This window comes from Musa acuminata, chromosome BXJ2-7 (assembly GCF_036884655.1).
Source record: "Musa acuminata AAA Group cultivar baxijiao chromosome BXJ2-7, Cavendish_Baxijiao_AAA, whole genome shotgun sequence".
In the NCBI taxonomy this organism is placed as follows: domain Eukaryota; kingdom Viridiplantae; phylum Streptophyta; class Magnoliopsida; order Zingiberales; family Musaceae; genus Musa; species Musa acuminata.
Window position 1 is genome coordinate 30,157,657 of NC_088344.1, and position 23,929 is coordinate 30,181,585.

At 40.1% G+C, this 23,929-nt stretch overlaps 4 protein-coding genes and 1 pseudogene across 4 annotated transcripts; 3 read left to right on the plus strand and 2 right to left on the minus strand.

Moving 5' to 3' along the window:
- Positions 1 to 1,238: 1,238 nt before the first annotated feature.
- Positions 1,239 to 2,847, minus strand: LOC135617534 (uncharacterized protein At5g39865-like). Its single transcript, XM_065117873.1, has one exon. It carries the CDS (start codon positions 2,369 to 2,371, stop codon positions 1,589 to 1,591), a length of 783 nt encoding a protein of 260 aa, XP_064973945.1. The 5' UTR covers positions 2,372 to 2,847; the 3' UTR covers positions 1,239 to 1,588.
- LOC135617536 (NADH dehydrogenase [ubiquinone] 1 alpha subcomplex subunit 8-B-like) lies at positions 2,699 to 6,995 on the plus strand (annotated as a pseudogene).
- Positions 5,987 to 6,663, minus strand: LOC135617535 (uncharacterized). Its single transcript, XM_065117874.1, has one exon. The coding sequence runs from the start codon at positions 6,661 to 6,663 to the stop codon at positions 5,989 to 5,991; it is 675 nt and encodes a 224-aa protein (XP_064973946.1). The 3' UTR covers positions 5,987 to 5,988.
- Positions 6,996 to 7,861: 866 nt separating the features above from the next.
- On the plus strand, positions 7,862 to 9,664 carry LOC135616388 (peptide-N4-(N-acetyl-beta-glucosaminyl)asparagine amidase A-like). The gene has a single exon (XM_065115575.1). It carries the CDS (start codon positions 7,862 to 7,864, stop codon positions 9,662 to 9,664), a length of 1,803 nt encoding a protein of 600 aa, XP_064971647.1.
- Positions 9,665 to 21,850: 12,186 nt separating this feature from the next.
- LOC135616389 (peptide-N4-(N-acetyl-beta-glucosaminyl)asparagine amidase A-like) lies at positions 21,851 to 23,646 on the plus strand. Its single transcript, XM_065115576.1, has 2 exons — positions 21,851 to 22,558; positions 22,705 to 23,646. The coding sequence occupies exons 1-2, from the start codon at positions 21,851 to 21,853 to the stop codon at positions 23,644 to 23,646; spliced, it is 1,650 nt and encodes a 549-aa protein (XP_064971648.1).
- Positions 23,647 to 23,929: the final 283 nt, after the last annotated feature.

The following is a 23,929-nucleotide window of genomic DNA, read 5'->3' on the forward strand; positions in this document are numbered from 1 at the left end:
CCGAACATTACATATATAGTAAATTAATTATCTCAATTTATGCACAAACTTACTTCCAATTATTGGACAAGTGTTAAATGTTTCTTCGATATTTTAAGGATACTAATGATGATGGCTTATTTTAAAAAAAGAGACTCTCTTTTATTGTTTCATGTATTTTTAGGTGTCGATTACGTTAGTAATAAGGATGGCATGACATCTATTAGTGCTTATATCATATTTCTTAATCACAATCCAATTTCTTAGAATTTCAAGAAACAATGCTCCTTTGCAAAATCTTTTATGGAGGCTAAATATCGAGCGGTTCTTCTATAATCGTTGAACTTTATTTGATTTAATCATTATTATATAAACTATTTATCATAATATCTTATCCTTTATCTATATATTGTAATAATATCGAGGTAATATATCTATATATTAATCTTGTATTTTACTCTTGAATGAAGTACATAGCTATTGGCTTTCATTTTGTTCGTGATAAAGTTCAAAATGGTGAGCTACGTATTCCTGATCAGCTTACATATGCTCTTACAAAGTATGTCTCGCTAATAATTTCTTCTACTTTGGTCCAAGATTGATATCTCTGATGGGAGCACTATCTTACATTGCTGGGGACATATTAAAAAAATATTATTGAGAAAAATAAATCATGATAAGATTATCATGATCCTCTCAATATTTTGATATTATATTATCATGATTCTAAATCATAAAAATTATGATAATATGTTATCATGAGTCTATCAACAATATAGATAATGATCTTCTCCACATGATCTTCTACTTTGGTCCAAGATTGGTGTCTCTTATGATAGCACCATCTTGTGGGGTCCATATTAAAAAAATATTATTGAGAAAAATAAATCATGATAAGATTATCATGATACTCTCAATATTATGATATTATATTATCAAAATTTTAAATCATAAAAATTATAATAATATGTTATCATGATTCTAGATATTTTAATGATTTAATAAATATTTTATATTTATTATTAATTAAAAAAATTATATAATTATCATACCTTGTAATTGTATTTGTGTAGATAAATTCTATCAATAAAATTCAATTAATCTTTTTTTTTCTCGGTAGCTACAATGATGCATGACAACCGACGGCTAGCTTAGCGGTTGTCATAGAGTGCGTGGTCTAAGAACAAAGTCGTGGCAGGGATGTGATCGGTAACATGAAATATGCTAATTCACGAAAGAACCACATTTGGACGAAAGAGTGATATTAATTGGCTCCTTTAATTTTGAGGAACGAGGATCGTTTGATGGAATAAGCATGATATTGGTAGGATGCCACACTATCCCCTCTTCCTCTTCTGCACGTATCATCACTTTCAGAATCCACCAAAACAACAACAGTAAAATAAAAATAGAACGTTCCCCCCCATTCCTCTCAGCTTTCTTTTTATATTAATTAAAAATAAAAGAGAAAAAAGAGGAATTTCAATTAAAAAAAAAAGGGGAAGTTGGAGAATTTTTATGGTCGTATTATTAACTCTCTCGCTTCCTCCCGTGAAAACAATCGTACGAGGTCGAAGAAAACACGCCCTTGTCGACCGTCCCATCGCGATCAGACGGCGTCAGGGTCGCAGCACCGCCGGCACCGGACGAGCCCGTTCTCGTTGCAGGCGGTGCACGTCCGGAATCCCCCGCCCGCACCGCCCTTGTCATGGTAGCACCGTCGGGACCCGCTGCAGCTCCTGCAGAGCACGAAGCGGACGTCGCCGCACCACTCGCACGCCCTTCCAGTCGCCTGCGCTGCCCCTTCCACGTACCGCCTCAGCTCCCCGGCCTCGTGGAGACGCCGTACGTCGTCGGCCCCGCCGACGTGCCGCCCCCCGATGAACAGCTGCGGAAGCCCGAGGTGCCACCGGCGGACGCCGAGAACGCCCTTCAGCTCCCGCAGGAACCCGGCGTCCATGGAGACGTCGCGCTCGTCGACGGCGACGCGTAGGCCGCATAGGATCGCCCGGACGGCGGCGCAATCCTCGAAGGTGTGGCGGACAGCGCGGAGGGAGGTGAAGTAGAGGACGACCCGCTTTTTCTCACCCGGTGGGAGGCCGAAGGGGTCCTCCGGCGGGGAGCACCACAAGCGAAGGGCGGAGGAGGCTGACCGAACGTGGTGGATCACCGGCGGAGGCGGCGGCGGTGGTGGGGGCCGCGGACCACGGGACGGGGATGCGGATGCGTCGTGGGCATCGTACTCGTCGAGGAGAGAGAGGAGGTCCTTGAGGGAGGAGGATGAGCGGATGATGGACGAAGTGGGCGGCGGAAGCTGAGGCGGTGGCAAAGAGGAGGTGGCGGTGGTGGTGGCTCCGCCGCGTGGGAGTCGGTTTCCCCACGGCGCCCACATGAATTCGACGCACGGGAGTGAGGAAACAGAACAATGGAGAAGGAAGAACAAAGAGGTGGTATCCAATTGGGAAGTTGGAACGAGGGAAGGAGCGGAGAAGATGGGAGAGAGTTGGGAATCAATTCCTAAAGGTCCCAAAGAGAACAAGGCCTAAGTTTAGCAGAGGAAGAGATAGAATGGAGTTCGGCTTGTATAGGTCCAAGAAAGACTTTCCTTGGGCCGGGCCTAAATACAAACTTGCATGCCCAATTTGGGTTGGGTATGACAAAGCCCAAGAAAGACTTCACGACACGAATGAGCTTTCGTTTGCCGTACCCACTGCCGTTTCAGGAACAGCATCGCCCGTCCTACCCCGGCTTCTGCTTTGGGATCACGGAGGAAGCTGAATCTGTGGAGACGAGATCCGGTACGGAGCTCAAACCCTAGCCCTAGATAATGGATCTTCACATCCTGCGGCTGCGGCCCCGGTTTCACAGATTGAATAGGGCGAGATCGGCGAGATGTCGGGTTGTGTCGACGCTGCGGGGGAGCCTATCCCGACGTCGGCCGTCCTCATGGCGGCTGCCAAGCATATCACGACGCGGTGCCGGGCCGAGAACGTGGCCTTCATCAAGTGCAAGAAGAAGGATCCCAACCCGGAGAAATGCCTCGACAAGGGCCGCCATGTCACTAGCTGCGTCTTAAACGTGTAAGGATCTCGGTACATTTACCATAGTGATTTGGCTCTTTATTCTTTGAATCCCTAAGTGATTTTTGTTCTTTTAGTTTAGTTGATAGGTGATTTGTTCAAATGAATATGGATTTTTGCGTTCCTTTTTTGTGCTTCTTTCTTGATGATCAAATGGTGGCAGCCATATATATTGGAAAATTTTGAATTTTTTTTTTCGTTGGTATCCACACGACGAAAGTAGGTTAAATTTGCCACCCTTAATTTATTTTTATAATATCTAATAATTTCCAGTGTTATGCCTTCTTCTGCATCCTACAACTACACTTCTTTAGATAAACAAAACCATGATTTAGAGATGGTTTGAAATTATTATAACAATGATTACAAAAAATACCACAATCATCACCACCATAAGAACCTAAATGCAATCAAGTAATCATGCTGATAATAAGGGTATTGCCCCTACTGAAGTAAAATGTGTAGAGAATAAACTGTTAGAAACATTCTGATCGTGTTTTTGGATCAGAATTAGTCCGTTCTTAATTTCTGTTATCCTACGATACACTGGGATCAGCAGGAAATCAGTCTAAACAATTTATATGAACAATCATGTGTTGTATCTGCCATGGCTGTGCTTTGCAAGGATGCACAATTGCATTATGTAGCTAGCACCACTCCTAATGTAGCAGCCTGTAGTCAAATTTCTTATTAGCGTACAAGGAAATGCAGATATATGGGAGCAAAATCTAGATAGAAAAATTACTAGTTGGCAAGCATATGTGGTGATGATATGTGTTTTGATGACTCCCAATTTTGATCTCAACTTCAAACGAGAATTGATAAATAAGCCGGGAACAAAGACGGTTAGCTCTTTTGTTGAGAATGACATAGGCACATGATGGATGGAATCTGTCACATTTTACAAATGTTCTACATTAATGCAGATGCTAGAGATGGGAGATAACATAGCTGGTGGAATTGATTTATTGTAGCCTGGGCAAGAATATCACTCTTCATCAGCTAAAAACAGTGTCATCATGGATGCTTGCACAATATTAAATGATGATGACTACTAGAATAACCATCGTTGCTACAAGAGATTCTAGAGTACCATCTATTTTGTGCTATAATTAAAAGCTATTGTTCCTAATGGCGAAAATCCTTACTGGCTACAGAGAGTAGATACGTTGATGTACCCAAGAATAAATGTATAAATGAGGGGATGTTATCATGTACCCAAGCATTGCTTTCTGTGTGTTTTCACATAGATATTATTATACCTGGCAGTTGCTATATTTGCAAGTTTTACTGTCCTTTTGATTTTCCTTTCTATGTGTTTTAGAGGTGTGCTGGTTTAGTGAATAGTGTGAGATAATAACTTGAAACCATGACAGCATGATGTTAGACAGCAGAACGGAGATAGCGATGCAAGAGGCGAAGGGAGACATGAGAAATAATTTTTGTATCCTGAGGTCCCACCATATGAGTAGTCATGAAATGCTCCTTTTTGTCATCCATGTAGTGGAGAGCTGTAAACTGCAGCTGAAAACTAGAAACTTACTGTCAGCCTCATCGATCTCAATGATCCGCAGAGCTGGTAGCACGTGGTCATTTGTATATGAGAATTTGTTGCCATCAGTTATGAAATATCGATCCACAATTTGAACTGCTTCAATTTGGATGGCACCTATTATTCTGTATGAACTATAGCAAATCTGTCAGCAAACATTTAGCTGTTCCTTTTAAGCATTAGAACTCCTAATGAGTATAATATCATCTTTTACATACTAATTATGATCTAGGAATGTGTAATGATGGAATCAAATTCGTGTAATATTTCCTATATTTTTTTAACCATTAGAACTAGAAACTGTATTTCGTCTGAACTGTTTTCCTACAAATAAAACTTTAGCAATTAAATTATCAATCAACTAGTGTTCCATTTCTTGCAGACTGAAGGAGCTCCACTAGAATTGCCCTAAAGAGATGGATGCATATGCGGGCTGCATGTATACTACACCAACGAGTTCGACCTGTGCCGTAAAGAGCAGGAAGCAATCGAGAAAGCTTGTCCGGTATCTGAGTAGCACCGGGAGATTGCCTCCCATCATCTTCAAGTAATTCACGAGAAACACAACTGTCTCAACATCAAATTTCTTGCTCACCAGGGTCTGTGCAGGACTTCGTTCTTAGAATTGCATTTTGGTTGAACTAATGATGCTCAAGAAACACTCGTCCGGTTTTATCAGGATAAATAAGCTATCAGAACAAATGCATTATATATAACTTATTCCGTCTCTTCATTTGGCGGCTCGTGTGAATCTGATAATTTTATTGATAAGCATCTACTTACTGTCATGTGGTCGTGCAGATTTCGATGCTATCCTTGTCGACCTTTCAATTTCGACAAGAATTTGCCCCAATTACTTCTCAATTCAGAAGAATGCTCAGTTTTGGTACATGTATTTTTGAGGTACGGTGGCTTCCTGAACTGAACATATCTTTGTTATTTTGGATGTCCTAATGTTATCCAATTTATATAAGCAGCCTCAACTTATAAGAACAGCTCCTACAGGTTCTCCGTTGCATCGATGCTGTCCTGATGTGCGCAGCCAAAAGTTACATGAAGCAAAGCTGCTCACCATCAGCACGATGACACTGCTTTTAAGCAAGGAGCTCAGCTGAGCCTTGAAACTGGAACCAAGAAAAAGGAAGTCAAGAAGACACAAAGCTACCGCTGCCGTTCTGCCAAAAGACGATAGACCTCCGTCCCACGCCACTATGATCCTTTTCAGCAGAACTCAGGACTCGTAGCAACATCACTCCTCACAGGGTCTGCATTAGAGATCAAGCACCAAGCACCCCAAGCAAGCTACTTTCCATCAAAACTAACTAGGTGCAAATAAAGGACCATAAGCAGTAACCACTGCAACTACATATGAGGAAGTCACCAAGAAGGAGAAGAATCGGATGATGAAGAAACGGAAACCCTACAAGTCTCTGCAGCACTCACTGAAGTTGCTGCCGACCGTAATCCGACAAAAGAAGCCGTGCGGCGCATCGGCGGGAGCTTTCTCATCGCGGTCAGTGCCGGGGAACACTCTGCTTCGTCTTCTTCGAACCTGAAATGCGAAGGTGAAGTGCCAGGCGTCTCGAACGGGGTGGTAAGACTACCGCCGACGCCATCGTAGATGGGATTCGAGATGCGAACAAAATGATCGGCAGAGATTGAATCACTTGAAGCCGAGGAAATGCGACGTATGCCGGGCGAAGACGTCGCCATCGAGAAATGGCAGTCCACCCGCTCAGATGTTGGCGGCATCGCCGCAGCTGCTTCCAGTTTGGGGATGCTGAGGAGGAAGCTCGTTGGGGCTTGGAGTACGCCAGGGAAGCCGAGGGCCGTCGAGAAGGGAGGCGGAGGCTCCATCTTTTCCGCTGCTGACGCCGCTGCGCTGCTTAAACCGGGGCTCGTCGTGGTTGTCGTCTCGCACCGGCGGCTTCGGCAACAGAGCAGGGAGCAGAAGAGGTCAACAAGAAGGACTAGTAGAAGAGTGAAGACCAGAGCAAGACTCACAGCCACGGTCAACGCTGCGCCCATCGCCAACTTGCTCGTGCCCCTCATCTCTTTTCTCCATGGGAAGGTAACGACGCATGCGTGAGCTAAATGGGGGCGCGTACTCCGCCGGGGTTCTTTTTGGCGGGAAGTCGTGGTTTTGGGTTGACCACAACGAAGGCGTCGGAGCTGAACAGTCATAGGATTCCGTTATCGCCGCGGTTTGTGACTGTTTGCATGCGTACCTGCAGTCGTTACCGTCTCGTAAGCCGGAAAAGTTACGAGTTAGGTGAGGATCTCAGTGCACGGCCGAGTTTCTAGGCATATTAACGCAGTAGAGAGAGAGAGAGAGCGTCTCCTTAAAATAATGGATTACTAAAGCAAAAGCAATTTAATGGATAGATGTGATCTCAAAGTAGATTTGTCTCCAATTACAGAGGCCACAAGCAAATGCTTGATAATGAAAGCAGGTGGTAGCATTTAAATTAATTTGTGATTGATGTATCTTATCTTACATAATAAAGAGAAACTAGAGAACAAAAAATAAAATTGAAGTAGAAAAGTTTTAACTTTTTTTGTTGGAAAAAACAAATACTACACTGGAGATTTGAATGCAATATTCTAAAGATTTGATTGTAATTTTCATGGAACATGTTGTAAATTGTTCATATTTTATTTATTATTCCTCATGAGACATAAATTTCCCGGAACTGATTGATAACGATGAAACTCCTCTGTGTCATTACATATTTAATACATATTCCCTTTGACAATAATCTTTTTTGTGTAATATCTGAGCTTTTAGAATTGGTTGCATACACCAATTCTTGGATGTTGTTGTGCTTTGCTCCACCACATGTGCATCACGACAGAACAAAACGAACGGGCTCTGCGGCACGGCCCACGGCATCATCTTGTGTTGGATCCCTTTGTGGCGCCGCTGAAGACAAAACAATACTAGGAGAAATCCCATCAGAGAACCGAACGCGAGAAAGAGAGAGTTACGAGTGAGAGGAAGCATCCTGATCTCCTGGTACTCGATCTCCTTCATCGAAGGACTCCAAGTGCTCAAAGTATTTAAAGCCTATAATTCGTATCCCTCTTCTCCTTCTCATGTGTTGTTAGCAATAATACAAGGCAGCAACAATTCAACGAGCGACACACATTTTAAGCGTTACTTCTCTTCAGATCCTTACTATATAACTCTCTTTTCGCAATCCATCTCAACAACCAAGTCATTCAACAAAGATTGATCTTCACGTAGAAGATGAATCCCGGTCGATATGAGTTATCCTTTTTCCTCCTCCTCCATCTCTACTTTGCCGCCTTCATTTGCACCACAGGGGCATCATCACCATCTCTTTTTGATGGCAATCTTGAGCTCCCGAGAGGTTCCATTCCAAGCGTGTCACTAGAACACTTAGATCCCACCCTCCCCCCGGCCCTCCCCACCCAGACTCCGCACTGTTCCCTGGTCGTCCTCCAACAGAACTTCGTCGACACCGTCGGCGCGCCGCCGGCCTCCGCCAGCTATGCTCACCCCCCGGACTGCCCCTTCCCATGGACGCGGGTCGTCCTCGAGCTCAGCGTCGCCGCCACAGACCTCCAGGAGTCCCGAGTCGCTGCCATCTGGATCGACGGCGCTGAGGTCCTCCGCACCGCCACCCCCATCCCCATGGCTCGCGGCGCTTTCTGGCGCGTCCACAAGGACGTCACCCGCTACACGGCCCTCCTCCGCCGCCTGGCTGATGGCGGCGGTGTTATCTCCATGATGCTGGAGAACTCAAACAAGGTCCTTCCCGGCGTCTTCAGCGCCAACGTCTCCCTCCATTACTACCGCGGCCCGGTCGACGACAGAAGGTCGAAGTCAGTGTCTAATGCGGCGCACCCCTCCGTCAGATCCCTTTACCGCGAGCCCGCGGACCTCGTCCTCCCCATCTCCAAGCCCGACGGACAATATGGATCCGGCTTTTGGTATCGTCTTGACAACGAGACCGGCGTCGAGTCCACCACCGTCGCCATCCCCAGAAACACCTACCGCGCCGTCCTTGAGATCTTCGTGTCGTATCATGGCGAGGATGAATCATGGTATACTAAGCCATTGAGAAATGACTATATTCACCAGTCAACTGCAGCCAAGGTTTCGGCACCGCGGGCCAACGGGGCGTTTCGGCAGGTCTACGCCACAATCGACAGGCGGTACGTAGGCGGGCACGTCCCCTTTCCGGTCATCTACTCGAGCGCCATCAACCCCGTCTTCTGGTCCCCGGTGGCGGCAATCGGCGCGTTCGACATGCCATCCTACGACCTCGACCTGACGCCGTTCCTGGCGCTGATGCTCGACGGGCGGCCCCACGAGATCGGGCTGGGTGTGCGCAGCGCCCTGCCACACTGGCTCGTGAACGCCAACCTCCACCTCTGGGTCGACTATTGGTCGGATGCAGTGCAGGCCGGTCCGGTGGAGTACTTTGCCCCAACCATCCAGATGAACCGCAACGCCGAGTGGCGCAACCCCGATGGCCAGTCGGAGATCGGGGCCGAGGGGCACGAACGATTTTCCGGGTGGGTGAGCTGGTCGAGGGGCAACCTCACCACGGAGGTGCGGCATAAGATCAAGCTGAGGAGCCAGGTGCAGGTGCAGAACCGCGGGGCGGTGACCCAGATCGATTTCATCCTCAAAGAGAGGACGATGGTGACAGTGACGAGGCGAAACCAGTGGCTCGCCCGGGCGCAGGCGGTGCTGGATGCGCCCATGCAGGTGCAGACCGCGATCGTGAACGCGGCGGGCAGGCCGGCGATGAAGAAGACGCGGCTCTTCCACCAGCTGATGGAGGTGGTGAGCCTGAACGAGGGTCAGGCCGGGGCGACGACGACGACAGAGCTGACGGACCGGCAGGATGCGGAGGGATCGGCGCTTGTGGGCGGCAGATGGGGGAGCGGAAGCAGCCGGTCGTCGTACCAGTACAGGGACGGGAGCAAGTGCTACTCCCGGAACGTGGCCACCGCTGGCGGAGCGATCATCCAGGACAGGAAGGCCTCCTGCTTTGCCATGGCTGATGATGATGCCTGAGGACGTGAAACGCGTGCATGGCTGCTGACGCTTTGCTTAGTTAATTGTTTTCACAACAGTTGCCCGTTACGAGGATTAATAAGACATATATGTAGTAATCCTTCAATATCATACTTCTATCAATCACATAGCTTTGCACCTTAAAATATGTCAAATTAGGTTCATATGGTGAGTTAGCATAATAGTTTTTTTTTTTGTTGATTTGTTAATTGCAAGTTTACAAAAGATAAGTGTATTTGGAAGACCCAAAAAGGCATCGTGTCAATAATAAGCACAAACACTATTTATCTTCTCTCTTGTCCACTTTAAACAAAGGCATCATGCAAATATGTCTTCATGCAAAGAATGACTAATCAAATATATAGCTTTGTTGAGAATAATAGCCTTGTTGTAGTGACATGCAGCCCATGTCTCTTCCACCTTATGATATTATTCATCAATAGTACCCAACTTATGAGCTATGATGTGATGCCCCATACGCAATGAAAAAATCAGAGACGGTATAATACTACTATAATCCTATAGAGTTTTCTATATAAGAATACAAGGTTAAAACATAGACAATTTATCATATAATTTAATCAGTAATTTAACTCACTTATAAGATATTAATAACACAACTCAATCCATAATCAATCCACACATGATATATGTAACAATTTCTTAAAAATTCATAACATTCTAATTTAAATAATGTATATACAAAATAATATCAATACATACTAATCTCAATAGATTAATTATGTAATTTAATCAGTACTCGATTCATCATGCTTTTGTTATATAAGAGAATATATAAGCAAACCATAATTCAATGATTATTGTGACTCAAAGCCTTACCATAAATAAATATTTTCTTAAAAACATATGAATTTCTTATGCATTCAATATATGCATAGATATCAAATACTTTCTTTATGCTCATACAATTTATAAAAACTTAACTTTACATGCATTTTAGAATATTGACTTGTTAATGTAAGATGCTTAATATCAAATCTTTCATCGTGTTTTTACGGTTTACAAAATATTTCAAATTATAACTTATTAATAATATTTTTTAAAGTAAAATATATCTAAATATATTTTTATAATGAAAGAATAAGTATAACTAATGACACAAAATTAGAACATAAAATATTTGTAGCGCAAAGATTGCCAATCATATAAATACAATCAAAGATTCATAAATATAACTAATGTATATATATATATATAAGTCAGAACATAAGGTATAGTAGCACTAATGATTATGATAATATTACATTCTTATGACAAGATTCATAACCCTATTTAACCCCCATGGTATTAGTAACATATAATTCCACGTCTCAAGTCCTAGAAAAAAATCAGTATCTAAATCAAATGACTTTTTACCATAATAAGAATTCCAACGTATCTCTTTTTATATTTTATTTTAAAACTGATTTAATCATATTATTTAAAATTAATAATAATCAAAAAATTTTATCATTTTCAAATTTAATGTTTTCATATGAATTCTGATAAGATGTCTTAAAAGTACTTATAAAACAATAAATAACAGTTCAAATCATATGTTTTTAAAATTATAGATATTTTATTTTTATATAATACTTTTAAATAAGAAATATTTATAAATCATGTAAATCATGTAAATCATATGCAATTTTTAATTCAAAATGCATACATTAATACTTTCAAAAATATGATCGCATATCTTCGATATAAACATATTTTGATCTTTCTTTTTTACATTATTTTTCCAATATAATCATTTTCTTTCCTTCATAACATAAGTAACCAATTAACTAAGAACATCATGATTCATCGATCTATAATCTAAAATATAAATCTAATTAATAAGAATACAAAAGAATTCAGAACCATACATAATATAATTTTTCTGAGCTAAATCCATTTAATATCAAAATGAATCCTCCATAATTTTTTTACTTATTTTTCTTGCTTTATTTCTTTTCTTTTCTTTTTTCTTTGTTTTTTGTTTCTCACTTCCTTTTCCTCCATCTCTTCCATCTCTCTTGGCTTTTCTTTCCCTTCTCATCCTTCCCTTCTCTTCTTCTACTACTACTACTTCTTCTTCCTCTTCTTTCCTTTTCCTTCTTCCTCTTTTGTTTCGTCTTTCTCCTATATGTTCTCACACACGATCCTTTATTTATTGATTATTTATTTCTTTTCTTTCTCTTCTCCTCCTCTTATATTCTTCTTCTTCTTCTTCTTCTTCTTCCTTCCCCATTTCTTTCTTTGTTTCATCCTCTCCATACTCCCTTCTCTCTCCTTTCCTTTCTTCCCTTCCTTTTTATTTCTTTCTCCACCTCTTCCGTTTCTTTTTTTTTTCTCCTTTTTCTTCTAAGCCGTCAAATGGATGAAAACTCATATTTTTATTCTTTTTTCAATTTAATTCTTATAATTTCTCTATTTACAATTAGTTCCTCAAAAATATTTGGAATACTTACTACACATGAGGAGTTCTCTATCTCGGGATGGTCCTCGCATGTGTTTGTCCGAAATTGGAGATCAATCCCAAAAGTTGACTTTAGAAGAGAATTCATCTTTCACATCAATATGAGTCTAGATATGATCTTATCAAAACCTATGATACTATGAAGCCTATGTTTAATATGACCAAGACAATTAGTAAGGCCACCAGTTAGAACATCATAATCAATTTCCAATCTATCACGACCTCATATGCATAGGAGACTCTTCGACTGTGATTGGCTCATGGTGATATAATTGTTTAAAGAGCAAAAACTTGCTTGTCTTAAACATGACATACTATATATTAACCAAACCAAGTTATTGATAAGCGTCTTTGCTAAATAACCTTGGCTTGCATGACACCCAAAATGATTGAAGAAATCTTTTGAGTTGAATATCAATTACGACCAAAATAATGAGAATTTTGGTGATTGTGAAGGAGAAAATTTTTTCCATGGCGAGCATCAGAACTGGATTCTATTGCCCGATTTCAAGAACTACTTTGGTTCGAAATTGCCGTATTTGAATGCAAGAAGATTATGTTTTGAGCTGATAATAAGAAACGAAGGACAAGCATTTTAGTTGTTAGATTCACATTCTCATCAACCTTGAGTCAAATATGTTTTGAACAAGAATTCGCCAAACCTGACCTCTTTAGCAATCAATGGCCATCAAACATTAGTGGGTTACTAATCATGCTAACCCCTAACTCGTACCATACAACAAGGCTGTAGTGCCAAGCATATTGTTTCAAAAAGATGATATCTTATCTATGATCTATACTTCAATAATTTTTGCTTTGTCCTTTCAAACAATTTGTGTGTAGATATAATCTTTATGGATTCTCAATGATCCACTTTTGAATTATTGTTGTTGTGTGTGATGGTGTAAACATGTCACCCTAGTTTCACTTCTCCCCTTCACGCTTTTAAATATATTCAGATCAATCACACTTAGAATTGAGTTTTTTCTTTAGATTTGGAATTTCCCGATGAGACCAAGAAAAGTTTGAGATGTCTTTTAGCTTAGCCTCTTTCTCCTCCATTTTTAAATCAAACTCAAGTGAGTCATCAATCTCATCACCTCTTTCGAAATTGGCAAGGCAAACTTCATCCTCTAAAAGGATTGAGATTGCTACTATAAGTGAGGTTGATCCTTCGGGATTGAATCCTTCTGATAGTGAGGTCATTGAAGATGGTGCTTCAGGTATTTTCAATCATGTTATTGTTGAAAATAACACTTCAGACTATCACCAAATATAGTACTTCATACTATTATTGAAGGTAGTGCTTCGGACTATCATTGAAGGTAGCATTTAAGATCAATTTAATTGTGTTATCATCAAAGATTATGTTTCAGACTGATTCGATCATACTATCATCAAAAATAGCACTTCGTGTCATTTCAATCGTATTATCGTCGAAGGTAGTGCTTTCGACCAATTCAATCATGTTACCATTGAAGGTAGTGTTTTGGATCGATTTGATTGTGTTGTTTTCAGAGGTAATACTTCAGGCTGATTTTGTCATGCTATTATCGAAGGTAACACTTTTATTTAGTTATGTTATCAAAAATAGTGCTTCGAGTGACTCTATTATCAAATATAGTGCTTTGGATTAATTTGATCATACTATTATTGAATATAGCGCTTTAAGTCATTTTGATTACGCTATCAGTCACTTCCTCTGTAAAGTTGGGCGTGATCCTCATGCATCAGTCTTTGTCATTTGTTGAAAACAATTGCATGACAATCTTGCTACGAATCAAGGGAGATCAACTCCTAGCATGTCATAATCATGACTTAAAACTTCACATATGTGACTCAACCTGGAAGCTCCACATAATAGTATGTCAAACAATCGAGATTCTAGATTGATTATAGTATTTGCAATACATAATCTTTGACTAATAGGCAATTGATACCTTAATTACTATAGACTATTGGGTAATCCAAGAGTTTGGCAGTTCGAAGGTCACTTAGGCCCTATAAATAATAGGGTTCTTCCTTCACTTGTTTTCTTCGTACTTTCAAGTGCATTAAGATTTAAGGTTAAGAGCCTTCTTAGGATCAGAATTTTCTCACTAGACCAATAAAGGTCTAAGATGTCTTCTAGCTCACTTGTAATACCCTAGTTTTACTAAGGACCTGAATGTAAAACATGAAACGTAATAGGGACTAAATTGCGAAGACTGCAAAAAAAAAAGTTTTTACTCCACCGTCTCATGCAACGACTTATCTCTTCATCGGCTTAAAAGAAAAGAAAAAAATAATAAAAAAGGCAAAGAAGAAAAGAAGGAGAAGAGGGGAAAAGAGTGAAGGAGAAGAGGCAGAGAAGAACAGAACAAGAAGGAAAAGAGAGAAAGGAAGAGGGAAGAAAGAAGAAGAGGAGAAGAGGAAAGAGAGAAAGGAAGATGGAAGAAAGAAAAAGAAGAGAAGAGGAAAAAATAAGGAGAAAGGAAGATAAATAGAAAAGAATGAGAAGGAAGAAGAAAAAGAAAAAAAAAGAGCAGCGATCTGTTGTGAAAGAAAGAAAAGTGAAAAGAAAATGAAGGAAGAAAAATAGAAAAAAAAAGAAATAAGAAGTGATAAGCTGAGAGAAAGAAAGAAAGAGACGAGGAAGAAAAAAAAAAGAAGAAGAAAGAAAATAAAAGGACGATTTGATATCAGATGAATTGGCATCAAATCCAAGAAATATCAGGTATGACTTCTAATTCTTTTGCCTTTCCTATTATTTATATTTATGTATTGGATTAGAGATGGATTAATTTTGTTGTTCTTAGTTGATTGAATATTTTTGTATTGAAAGAAATAGAGAAAAATAGTTATATTGGAATAGATAAAAAAGAAAAGAAAAGAAAAGATAAAAAATATTATATTGAGGATATGCGATTGCGATAAATATCTGATAACTCCCATTAGTCTATTTTTAAAAATATTAATGTATGTGTTTGAAATTGATAAATAAATATAATTTATAAATTTTTATTATTTAAAATATGTGTCATATACATCACGAGGGCTAAATACGGTTCTAGATTTTGTCATGGGAATATAATGTGGTCATAGTACTTACTAGGACTTTTGTTTCAACATGTATACCTTAGTTATATTCATGCTTATGAATTATAATCTTTGTATTATAATATTTTATGTTCAAATATATGACATTAGCTATACATATGCTTTCATTAAGAAAATATATTTAAATATTTTTTTTTGAAAAGTATTATTAGCAAGTCATGATTTAAGATGTATGCATTTTGTTTTGAAAAGTATTTAAACATTTTATGCTAACAAGTCATGATTTTAAAATTATATAAATTTAATTTTTTATAGATTATATGAGCATAAAGAAAATATACGTATGTATATTTAGAAAGCATGTGTTAAATGCATAAATATTTCATGTGTTTTTAATAAAATATTTATTTATGATAAGTTTTGATTAGCATGTTGGTGAATGGAGCCATAGTTTGTTTATACAATTATTTTTTAATTTTTCAGAGTTACTTGGTAGAAGCATAGTAGATTGATTATTGATTGAATTATATAATTATTTTACTAAAATTACTGTGCACTGAGATTATTTTGTATATATATTATTTGGATTGAAATATTATAGAATTTTAAGGAATTGTTGAATCTATTGGTTATACGTGGATTGATTATGGATTGAGTTATGTTATTAAGGTCATGTTGGTTGATTATAAATTAAATTATATTATAATTATATTATAAAAGTTATTTTGTTCAAGTTTTGACCTTGTATTATTTTATGGAAAGCTATAGGATTAGAATGTGGTATTGTCCTTAGCTTTTTGGGTTGAGTATGTTAGGTAGCCTTTTTCTCAGCTTTTAGATTGGATTTGGGTGAGTCACCAGTCTCATCATTGACTTTGATGTTGGCAGGTCATACTTCCTCATCATCGAAGGTAGTGCTTAGAGCCATTTTGATTGTGCTATTATTAAAGATAGTGTTTTGAGCTGATTTGATCATGTTATCATTGAAGATAGCACTTTATGCTAATTTGACCGTGTAATATATTACAAACAAATATGTACAAAAGGTGTTTAATATAATATTTGTATATGTTTGTGTCTTTCAGGTTTATTCATGCTTTGCACAGCATATAGAGGGTTTGTAGTAGGCTTGATAGCCCAATTTTAATTAGTTTTGTAGTCATTTTAATCATATAAACATAGATTGTATATAGTCATTATGCAGAGGCAAAACTATACAAAAAAAAAAAGATTATCCTGACAACTATTTTGGAGATTTTCTAGCTCCATAGAGTAGTGCGAAGTATTAGTTAGTAGAGCACCCAAGAGCTAATCGGGTGACATATGGCTGAGTGGACCTTAAGGTAGTGTCTATGGTTGATTTGTTGTTTTTTTTCGTTGTAGTATCATATGGGCATTTGTGAAAACTTTTGGTTGTGGACTATCTTGGATCCTTCATCATGCAATCGTTCGGAGCTTGCGAAATCTATGTTTGTAATTTGTATAACCTATTAAGTGCTTGCTAAAATGTCTACTTATGAGATATCGAGTTAAATACTTCTTAACGTGACTTTTATTTTGTAAATCTTTAAGAGACTATAAGAGGTTTCAAGGAGGCAGACCCTTCACGGACGGACATGCAAAAGTCCTATATAAGTTAAGCAAAATTATCTAAGTCCATGATAGATAAAATTAGAGTGATATACGTAGAAACACTTGATATATAAATGTAGGGAACTTAGCAGAGCTATGTTGAGAGCAGCTAACACACATGACCGTTTGAGAGGAAATAGCTATAGAGACATGGGGAAAAGAGTCACTCAAATGAATAGGCATTCGAGATTAACATTTAAAGGAATGGCCAACTTTTTATGCAAGAGACACTATAAGTGTAAGCAAACTAAGAATAATGCATAGCATATAAAGACTGAGATGGCTGAGTTCAAGTTATCGCTCAACATTAGTAATCAAACTTAATGGTGCTCAAGACAAGCAAGGCATTTGGCAAAGATGAAACCATGTAAGCAAGGATGGGTTGTTTGGCGACTAAAAGAATTATGCAAAGCTCATAAAGTGAAGGGAATTGATAAGTTTAAGAATTCGATACTTATGCAAGGGTTTATATACAAATGATGGATTATCCATAGTTATCCTAAGATAACTAAAACTCGATGCTATAAAGCATGAAAGTTTTTACTTCGGCATGGAAAGGATATGTCCGTAGGAGGTTAAAGTGTCCAGTAGGTTCTTCATGTTACTAAACCTTGAGAGATACAATGGAAGCTGTATTGGTGAAGAATTGTAATCTAGCAAGTGCGTTCATAATAGTGGAATAATACGTAGTTTGTTTAGTAATGCGGAGTAGTCCAAGAGAATGATGGTCTTTGAAACTTCCAAAGGGAATGATGTGAAAAGAAAAATTACTCAAACAAGATAGATTTTTAGGAGAGATAAGTTTCAATTCTAAAAATGAAGAATCATATATAATAGACTGCATATGTTCAGGGGGTACCTTAAGATAACAACTCTATAAAGCTCAATGGACTAAGCAAGTGTTAAGGAGTTATTGCATGATCTCGCATGAGGTAATGTATTGGTAGATACACTGTGAAATCAAGTAGGGAAGTAACCCTAGGCAACACTAAATAAATACATAGTTAGAGCTGATATGAAGATTGGACTTAACGGAGAGCTAATCGAGGAGTGAAGCTACTTGAGTGAAACTTGGTAAAACACCCAAGCTATATGAAAAGAGTCGATATAGAAGACAAAATATGAAGTAGAGGTACGAAGCTTTCCTTATACAAAGATCAAGGATATGAACTTTTATAGAGACAAGTGCGAGATCATGTTATTCCATGGGTCCCTCATTCTGATAGAGCAGACTCATTTTGCATAGTGCCAAAGTTAAAGAGAGCTTCGAGATACGTACACCTTATCTTGACGAAGCAATTGATGAAGTGACTAAGGTGACTCAACTCGTGGAGGTAAAATTGGGGTTAGAAGGCCTTGACACATAGCAAGAGAATGTGAATGTAGGTACTATTGAATAATATACTATAATATTATCATTCAAGTTGCCATAAATGAAGTTGTATACAACGAAGATTATGTTAGGGGCAGAGGCCTAGGATCCAAACAATGACGCACTAATTTCAATGAAGTCAATAAACTTTGAGAGTTGTTGAGTGATGGACTTTTCTAGAGCTATGCTTTATCCATGTGTGGCTCGAGAGCAAGTGGACAAAGATAAATTGCCAAAAGAGCAAACATGATTGAAGGTAAAAAAGGCCTTGTGATATGCTATTAAAGGCCACACATGGAGAAATTATAATTCATGTTCATTGCATAAAGATTAGAATGCAATGGAGATATCACGTAAGTGACATGGTATAGCGAATCATAATAAAACAATTCAAGGCAATGTGACACATGAGAGAAGTCTTGTGAGAGACTTGATCATATAAAGGTATGATTGAAAAGTACCAGAAACTCCACTTTGGTGAGTAATATAATGATAACAAAGGTTATGAATTTAAGGAGTGAATGTCATGATACCGTAGAAGTAAGTCTTTCATGTATACAATGAATTTTGTATTAGATGAAAGTCTTAATCATTAGCATATGAAAGCCGCATACCATTAAGGGAGATTTCGAGTGAAGTATCAATGAGTTCTATGAGAGAGACTTACTTATAAAGAGGTATAATGAATGACTTGAGAGTTGGATTATCCTAAAGCTTATACTAACTTAAGGAGCCTAACAATTCAGAGGATAAAATCGAGTGAGCAAACATTACTATCAAAGGACACAAAAGATATTAAAATTAACACAAACCGTATAACATGATAGTAAAGGCCATGCATGAGAGTTGTAGCTTATCTTTTTATCGACCAAAGAAAACTAGTCGAAGAATCCAAAGGTATTGAACCAAGTGGTCGAAAGGGGTGAGGAAACAATAATGAGTCTAGAGAGACTTAACTACCCAAAATTAAGCATCGATTAAGATAGAGGTGGACTCGGAGGAGTATTATAGTGTCATAGAGGCAGTTCTACTAATCACAAAAAAAGAGACATAAATGTGAGACGACAAGTAGTAGGGCCATGGGTATGACAGTGCTATGGTATCATAGAGGTAGGACTTCCATGTGGTCATCGATCCTTTGCTCTTATGGAGGGAGAGCATATGATTATGAAAGGGGTCAAGGAGGTCTAGAATGCATATGTAAACTCTAAGTACCAAGACAAGATCGAAGGGAAGAGGCTAGAGAACTTCGAAGGACTAGTGTCGATGGGCTTCTCATCAAGATAACTGAAAGTGAGGGACTTTGGGTCAATACAGGAGTGCTCAACCAAGAAATAGAGTTGGTAATACATTGTGATATACTCTTTTCTATTTATATCAGTAGGTGACAAAAATAATGAAGAATATGATACAATCATAGAGGCGACAAAACTATCATATAGTTGCTCCAAGTTAGGATAAAATTTTGCTCTTTTCAAGCAAAATTTCTTGCATTCCAAAAGTTCAATAGCAAGGAGGAGACGAATTGCAATAGCTAACTCAATATAAGGAGTGCAAACATTTCAAGTGCTTTAAAAATACGAGCAAAGCAAGCGAAAGCTAGTAACCAACTTAATACATAAAATATAATCTTGGAGAAGATAAGCGAAGTCAAATAATCTTTACAATTTTTATTCTTAAGAGACTAAGCAAAATTGAGTATCCCAATTTATTTATTTTTTTACTAGAGAAGATTTGCACACATCCAAAGACTTTTCAAAGAAACTTTGAAGACAATAAATATCAAATCCTCACCGATAGTGATCGATTCTACTAAGAGTAGATTATCAATTTTATTTTCTAATAGAATGCTAATCAAAAGTAGAAGTGATTTGAATATACTTGGAGACAACAACTAAGTATAAGAGAAATCGATGGGTAAATTTTACGAAAATTTTACGAAGGAAAGACATAAAAACTTTAAAATCTATAAGGCAATGCTCATTAAAGCTTGAATAAGCATCCACCTAATTCAATCGATATGAGACATTGAGAGACTAACGCATAATAAGGAATGTCTTTTCCTTCATCTGAGGGATTTGTAAAAACCAGTAAAGATCAACACAACTCAACCAACCTCACACTAGAATCAGAGTCATTAGTGGGTTTAAGTAGCATTAGCAGATCAAAGTTTAACTACTCAACTACAGTGATTAAAAATAATTAGGAGCTAAGAGGCATATTGCAATTGGACCAGAAGATTAAAGATTCAACAAAGTTGAGAAGCTACAACATTTGCAAAGACTTCGACGATGATGTTGAAAGAATAAGTGTGGGAGAATGTCATGAACAAATCTGTATAAAGGGTATTTAATATAATGTTTATATATATTTATGTTTTTTGGTTTAAAACATGTAGAGGGCTTGCTGTAGATTTGGTAACCCCATTATAGTTAGCTTCTGTTGTTTTAGTCCTATAAACATAGGTCATATACAACTATCGTATAAAACCAAAACTATCTAAAAATAAGCTATTCAAGTAGCCATTTTAGCGATTTTCTAGCGTTGCATATTAGTGGAGAGTGTTAATCAATATAGCATCTAGTGCTATCTTGTTTCATAGTACTGTCATATGGATATTTATGGGGACTTTTGACTTTGATGGGCCACCTTGGACCCTTTGTCGTGCAACCATTTAGAGTTTATGAAATCTGTGTTTATAATTTGCATAGCCTATCAAGTGTTCACTTTCGTAAGTCATTAAAGACTATAAAATATTTCGAAGAGGTTAACCTTTTGTGCATGGATATGTAAGAATATCGCATGACTTAGATAAAACTAAATAAGTTCATGATAAAATTATTGAAAATAATGCTTCGGGTTGATCCAGTCACATTATCATCGAATGTAGCACTTTGAGCCAACTTAATCATATTGTCATCAAATATAGTACTTCAAGTTATTTTAGACATATTATCATTATAGCTAACTTAGTTTAATTATTGGGTATGATCCTTGTGTTATGCACATATCATAGTCTTTATCATTGCTAAAAATATATCTAAGAAGTCTGATTGACACATGTGAGTTGCCTTTTATTATTTCGACTTTCGATAAATGTATATCTATAATTATATTGGCTCACAGCATATCATAATCATGACTTGATTTCACAGACATGATTCAATCAGGAGCTCCACGATCGGACCAATATCTCCGACTAATGAATTGGGTTTCATATTGATTACAATATCTCCTACGAATAAACTTTGACCAGTAGGCTACTATCAGCATAATCACAACAGACCGTCCGGACCCTATAAATAAAGTTCTCCCTTCGCTTGTCCAATCCAATAGGAATAATTCTATTCGAGAACGGACGACCAAAAACGGAACGGGAGAGAGAGAGAGAGAGAGAGAGAGGGTGAAGGGAAGCATCCTAATCTCCTGGTATTCAATCTCCCTCATCGACGGACTCCAAGTGTTCAAAGTATTTAAAGCCAATAATTCGTATCCCTCTTCTCGTTCTCATGTGTTGTTAGCAATAATACAAGGCTGCAACAATTCAACGAGTGACACACATTTTAAGCGTTACTTCTCTTCAGATCCTCACTATATAACTCTCTCTTCCCAATCCATCTCAACAAACAATTCATTCATCAAAGATTAATCTTTCACAAGGTTGATCTTCACGTAGAAGATGCATCCCAATCTATATGAGTTATCCTTTCTCCTCCTCCATCTCTACTTTGCCGCCTTCATTTGCACCACAGGGGCATCATCACCATCTCTTTTTGATGGCAATCTTGAGCTCCCGGGAGGTTCCATTCCAAGCGTGTCACTAGAACACTTAGACCCCACCCTCCCCCCGGCCCTCCCCACCCAGACTCCGCACTGTTCCCAGGTCGTCCTCCAACACGACTTCGCTGACACCGTCGGCCCGAAGCCGGCCTCCGCCAACTATACTCACCCCTCAGACTGCCCCTTCCCATGGACGCGCGTCGTCCTCGAGCTCAGCGTCGCCGCCACAGACCTCCAGGAGTCCCGAGTCGCCGCCATCTGGATCGACGGCGCCGAGGTCCTCCGCACCGTCACCCCCATCCCCATGGCTCGCGGCGCTTTCTGGCGCGTCCACAAGGACGTCACCCGCTACACGGCCCTCCTCCGCCGCCTGGCTGATGGCGGCGGCGTTATCTCCATGATGCTGGAGAACTCAAACAAGGTCCTTCCCGGCGTCTTCAGCGCCAACGTCTCCCTCCATTACTTCCGCGGCCCGGTCGACGACAGCGGGTCGAAGTCCATGTCTAATGCGGCGCACCTTCCGTTAGATCCCTTTACCGCGATCCCGCGGACCTCGTCCTCCCCATCTCCAAGCCCGACGGGCAATATGGATCCGGATTTTGGTACCGTATTGACAACGAAACCGGCATCGAGTCCACCACCGTCGCCATCCCCAGAAACACATACCGCGCCGTCCTTGAAATCTTTGTGTCATATCATGGCGAGGATGAATCATGGTACACTAATCCATTGAGAAATAACTATCTTCACCAGCCAACTGCAGCCAAGGTTTCGGCACCGAGAGCCAACGGCGCGTTTCGGAAGGTCTACGCCACAATCGACGGGAAGTACGTAGGCGGACACGTTCCCTTTCCGGTCATCTACTCGAGCGCCATCAACCCCGTCTTCTGGGCCCCGGTGGCGTCAATCGGCGCGTTCGACATGCCGTCCTACGACCTCGACCTGACACCTTTCCTGGCGCTGATGCTCGACGGGCAGCCCCACGAGATCGGGCTGGGTGTGTGCAGCGCCCTGCCACACTGGCTCGTGAACGCCAACCTCCACCTCTGGGTCGACTATTGGTCGGACGCGGTGCAGGCCGGTCCGGTAGAGTATTTTGTCCCGGCCATCCAGATGAACCGCAACGCCGAGTGGCGCAACCCCGACGGCCAGTCCGAGATCGGGGCCGAGGGGCTCGAACGATTCGCCGGCTGGGTGAGCTCGTCGAGGGGTAACCTCACCACCGAGGTGCGGCATAAGATCAAGGTGAAGAGCCAGGTGCAGGTGCAGAACCGCGGGGCGGTGACCCAGATCGATTTCATCCTCAAGGAGAGGACGATGGTGACTGTGATGAGGGGAAACCAGTGGCTCGCCCGGGCGCAGACGGTGATGGATGCTCCCTTGCAGGTGCAGACCGCGATCGTGAACGCGGCGGGCGTGCCGGTGCTGCAGAAGACGCGGTTCTTCCACCAGCTGATGGAGGCGGTGAGCCTGAGCGAGGGGCAGGCCGGGTCGACGACGACGAGAGAGCTGACCGACCGGCAGGATGCGGAGGGATCGGCTGTGGTGGGCGGCGGATGGGGGAGCGGAAGGAGCCGGTCGTCATACCAGTACAGGGACGGGAGCAAGTGCTACGCTCGGAACGTGGCCACGGCTGGCGGGGCGGTCATCCAGGACAGGAAGGCCTCCTGCTTTGCCGTGGCTGATGATGCCTGAAGACGTGAGATTGCATGCATGGCTGCTAATGCTTTGCGTTGTTGATTGCTTTCTCGGTTGCCGGTTACGAGTATAATGCAATAGCTATGGTGTGTTGTGAGAATAAGAGATCCATCCTTCGATGTCATACTTCTATTAATATAGGATATTTCAAATGAGGGTCATTATATGGTGAGTTAGCACAAACTATGTGTTGGTCTTTTATGGTTCGTAATAGTTTATTATTATTATTATGTTGATTTACTAATTGTAAGTTTACAAAGAGTAAGTGTATCTAAAACGA

Coding starts and splice junctions, on each gene's coding strand:
- LOC135617534 (XM_065117873.1), bottom strand. CDS start 2,371: ATGTGGGCGCCGTGGGGAAACCGACTCCCACGCGGCGGAGCCACCACC.
- LOC135617535 (XM_065117874.1), bottom strand. CDS start 6,663: ATGAGGGGCACGAGCAAGTTGGCGATGGGCGCAGCGTTGACCGTGGCT.
- LOC135616388 (XM_065115575.1), top strand. CDS start 7,862: ATGAATCCCGGTCGATATGAGTTATCCTTTTTCCTCCTCCTCCATCTC.
- LOC135616389 (XM_065115576.1), top strand. CDS start 21,851: ATGCATCCCAATCTATATGAGTTATCCTTTCTCCTCCTCCATCTCTAC. Junction 22,559..22,704: donor TGGATCCGGATTTTGGTACC/GTATTGACAACG, acceptor TATCTTCACCAG/CCAACTGCAGCCAAGGTTTC.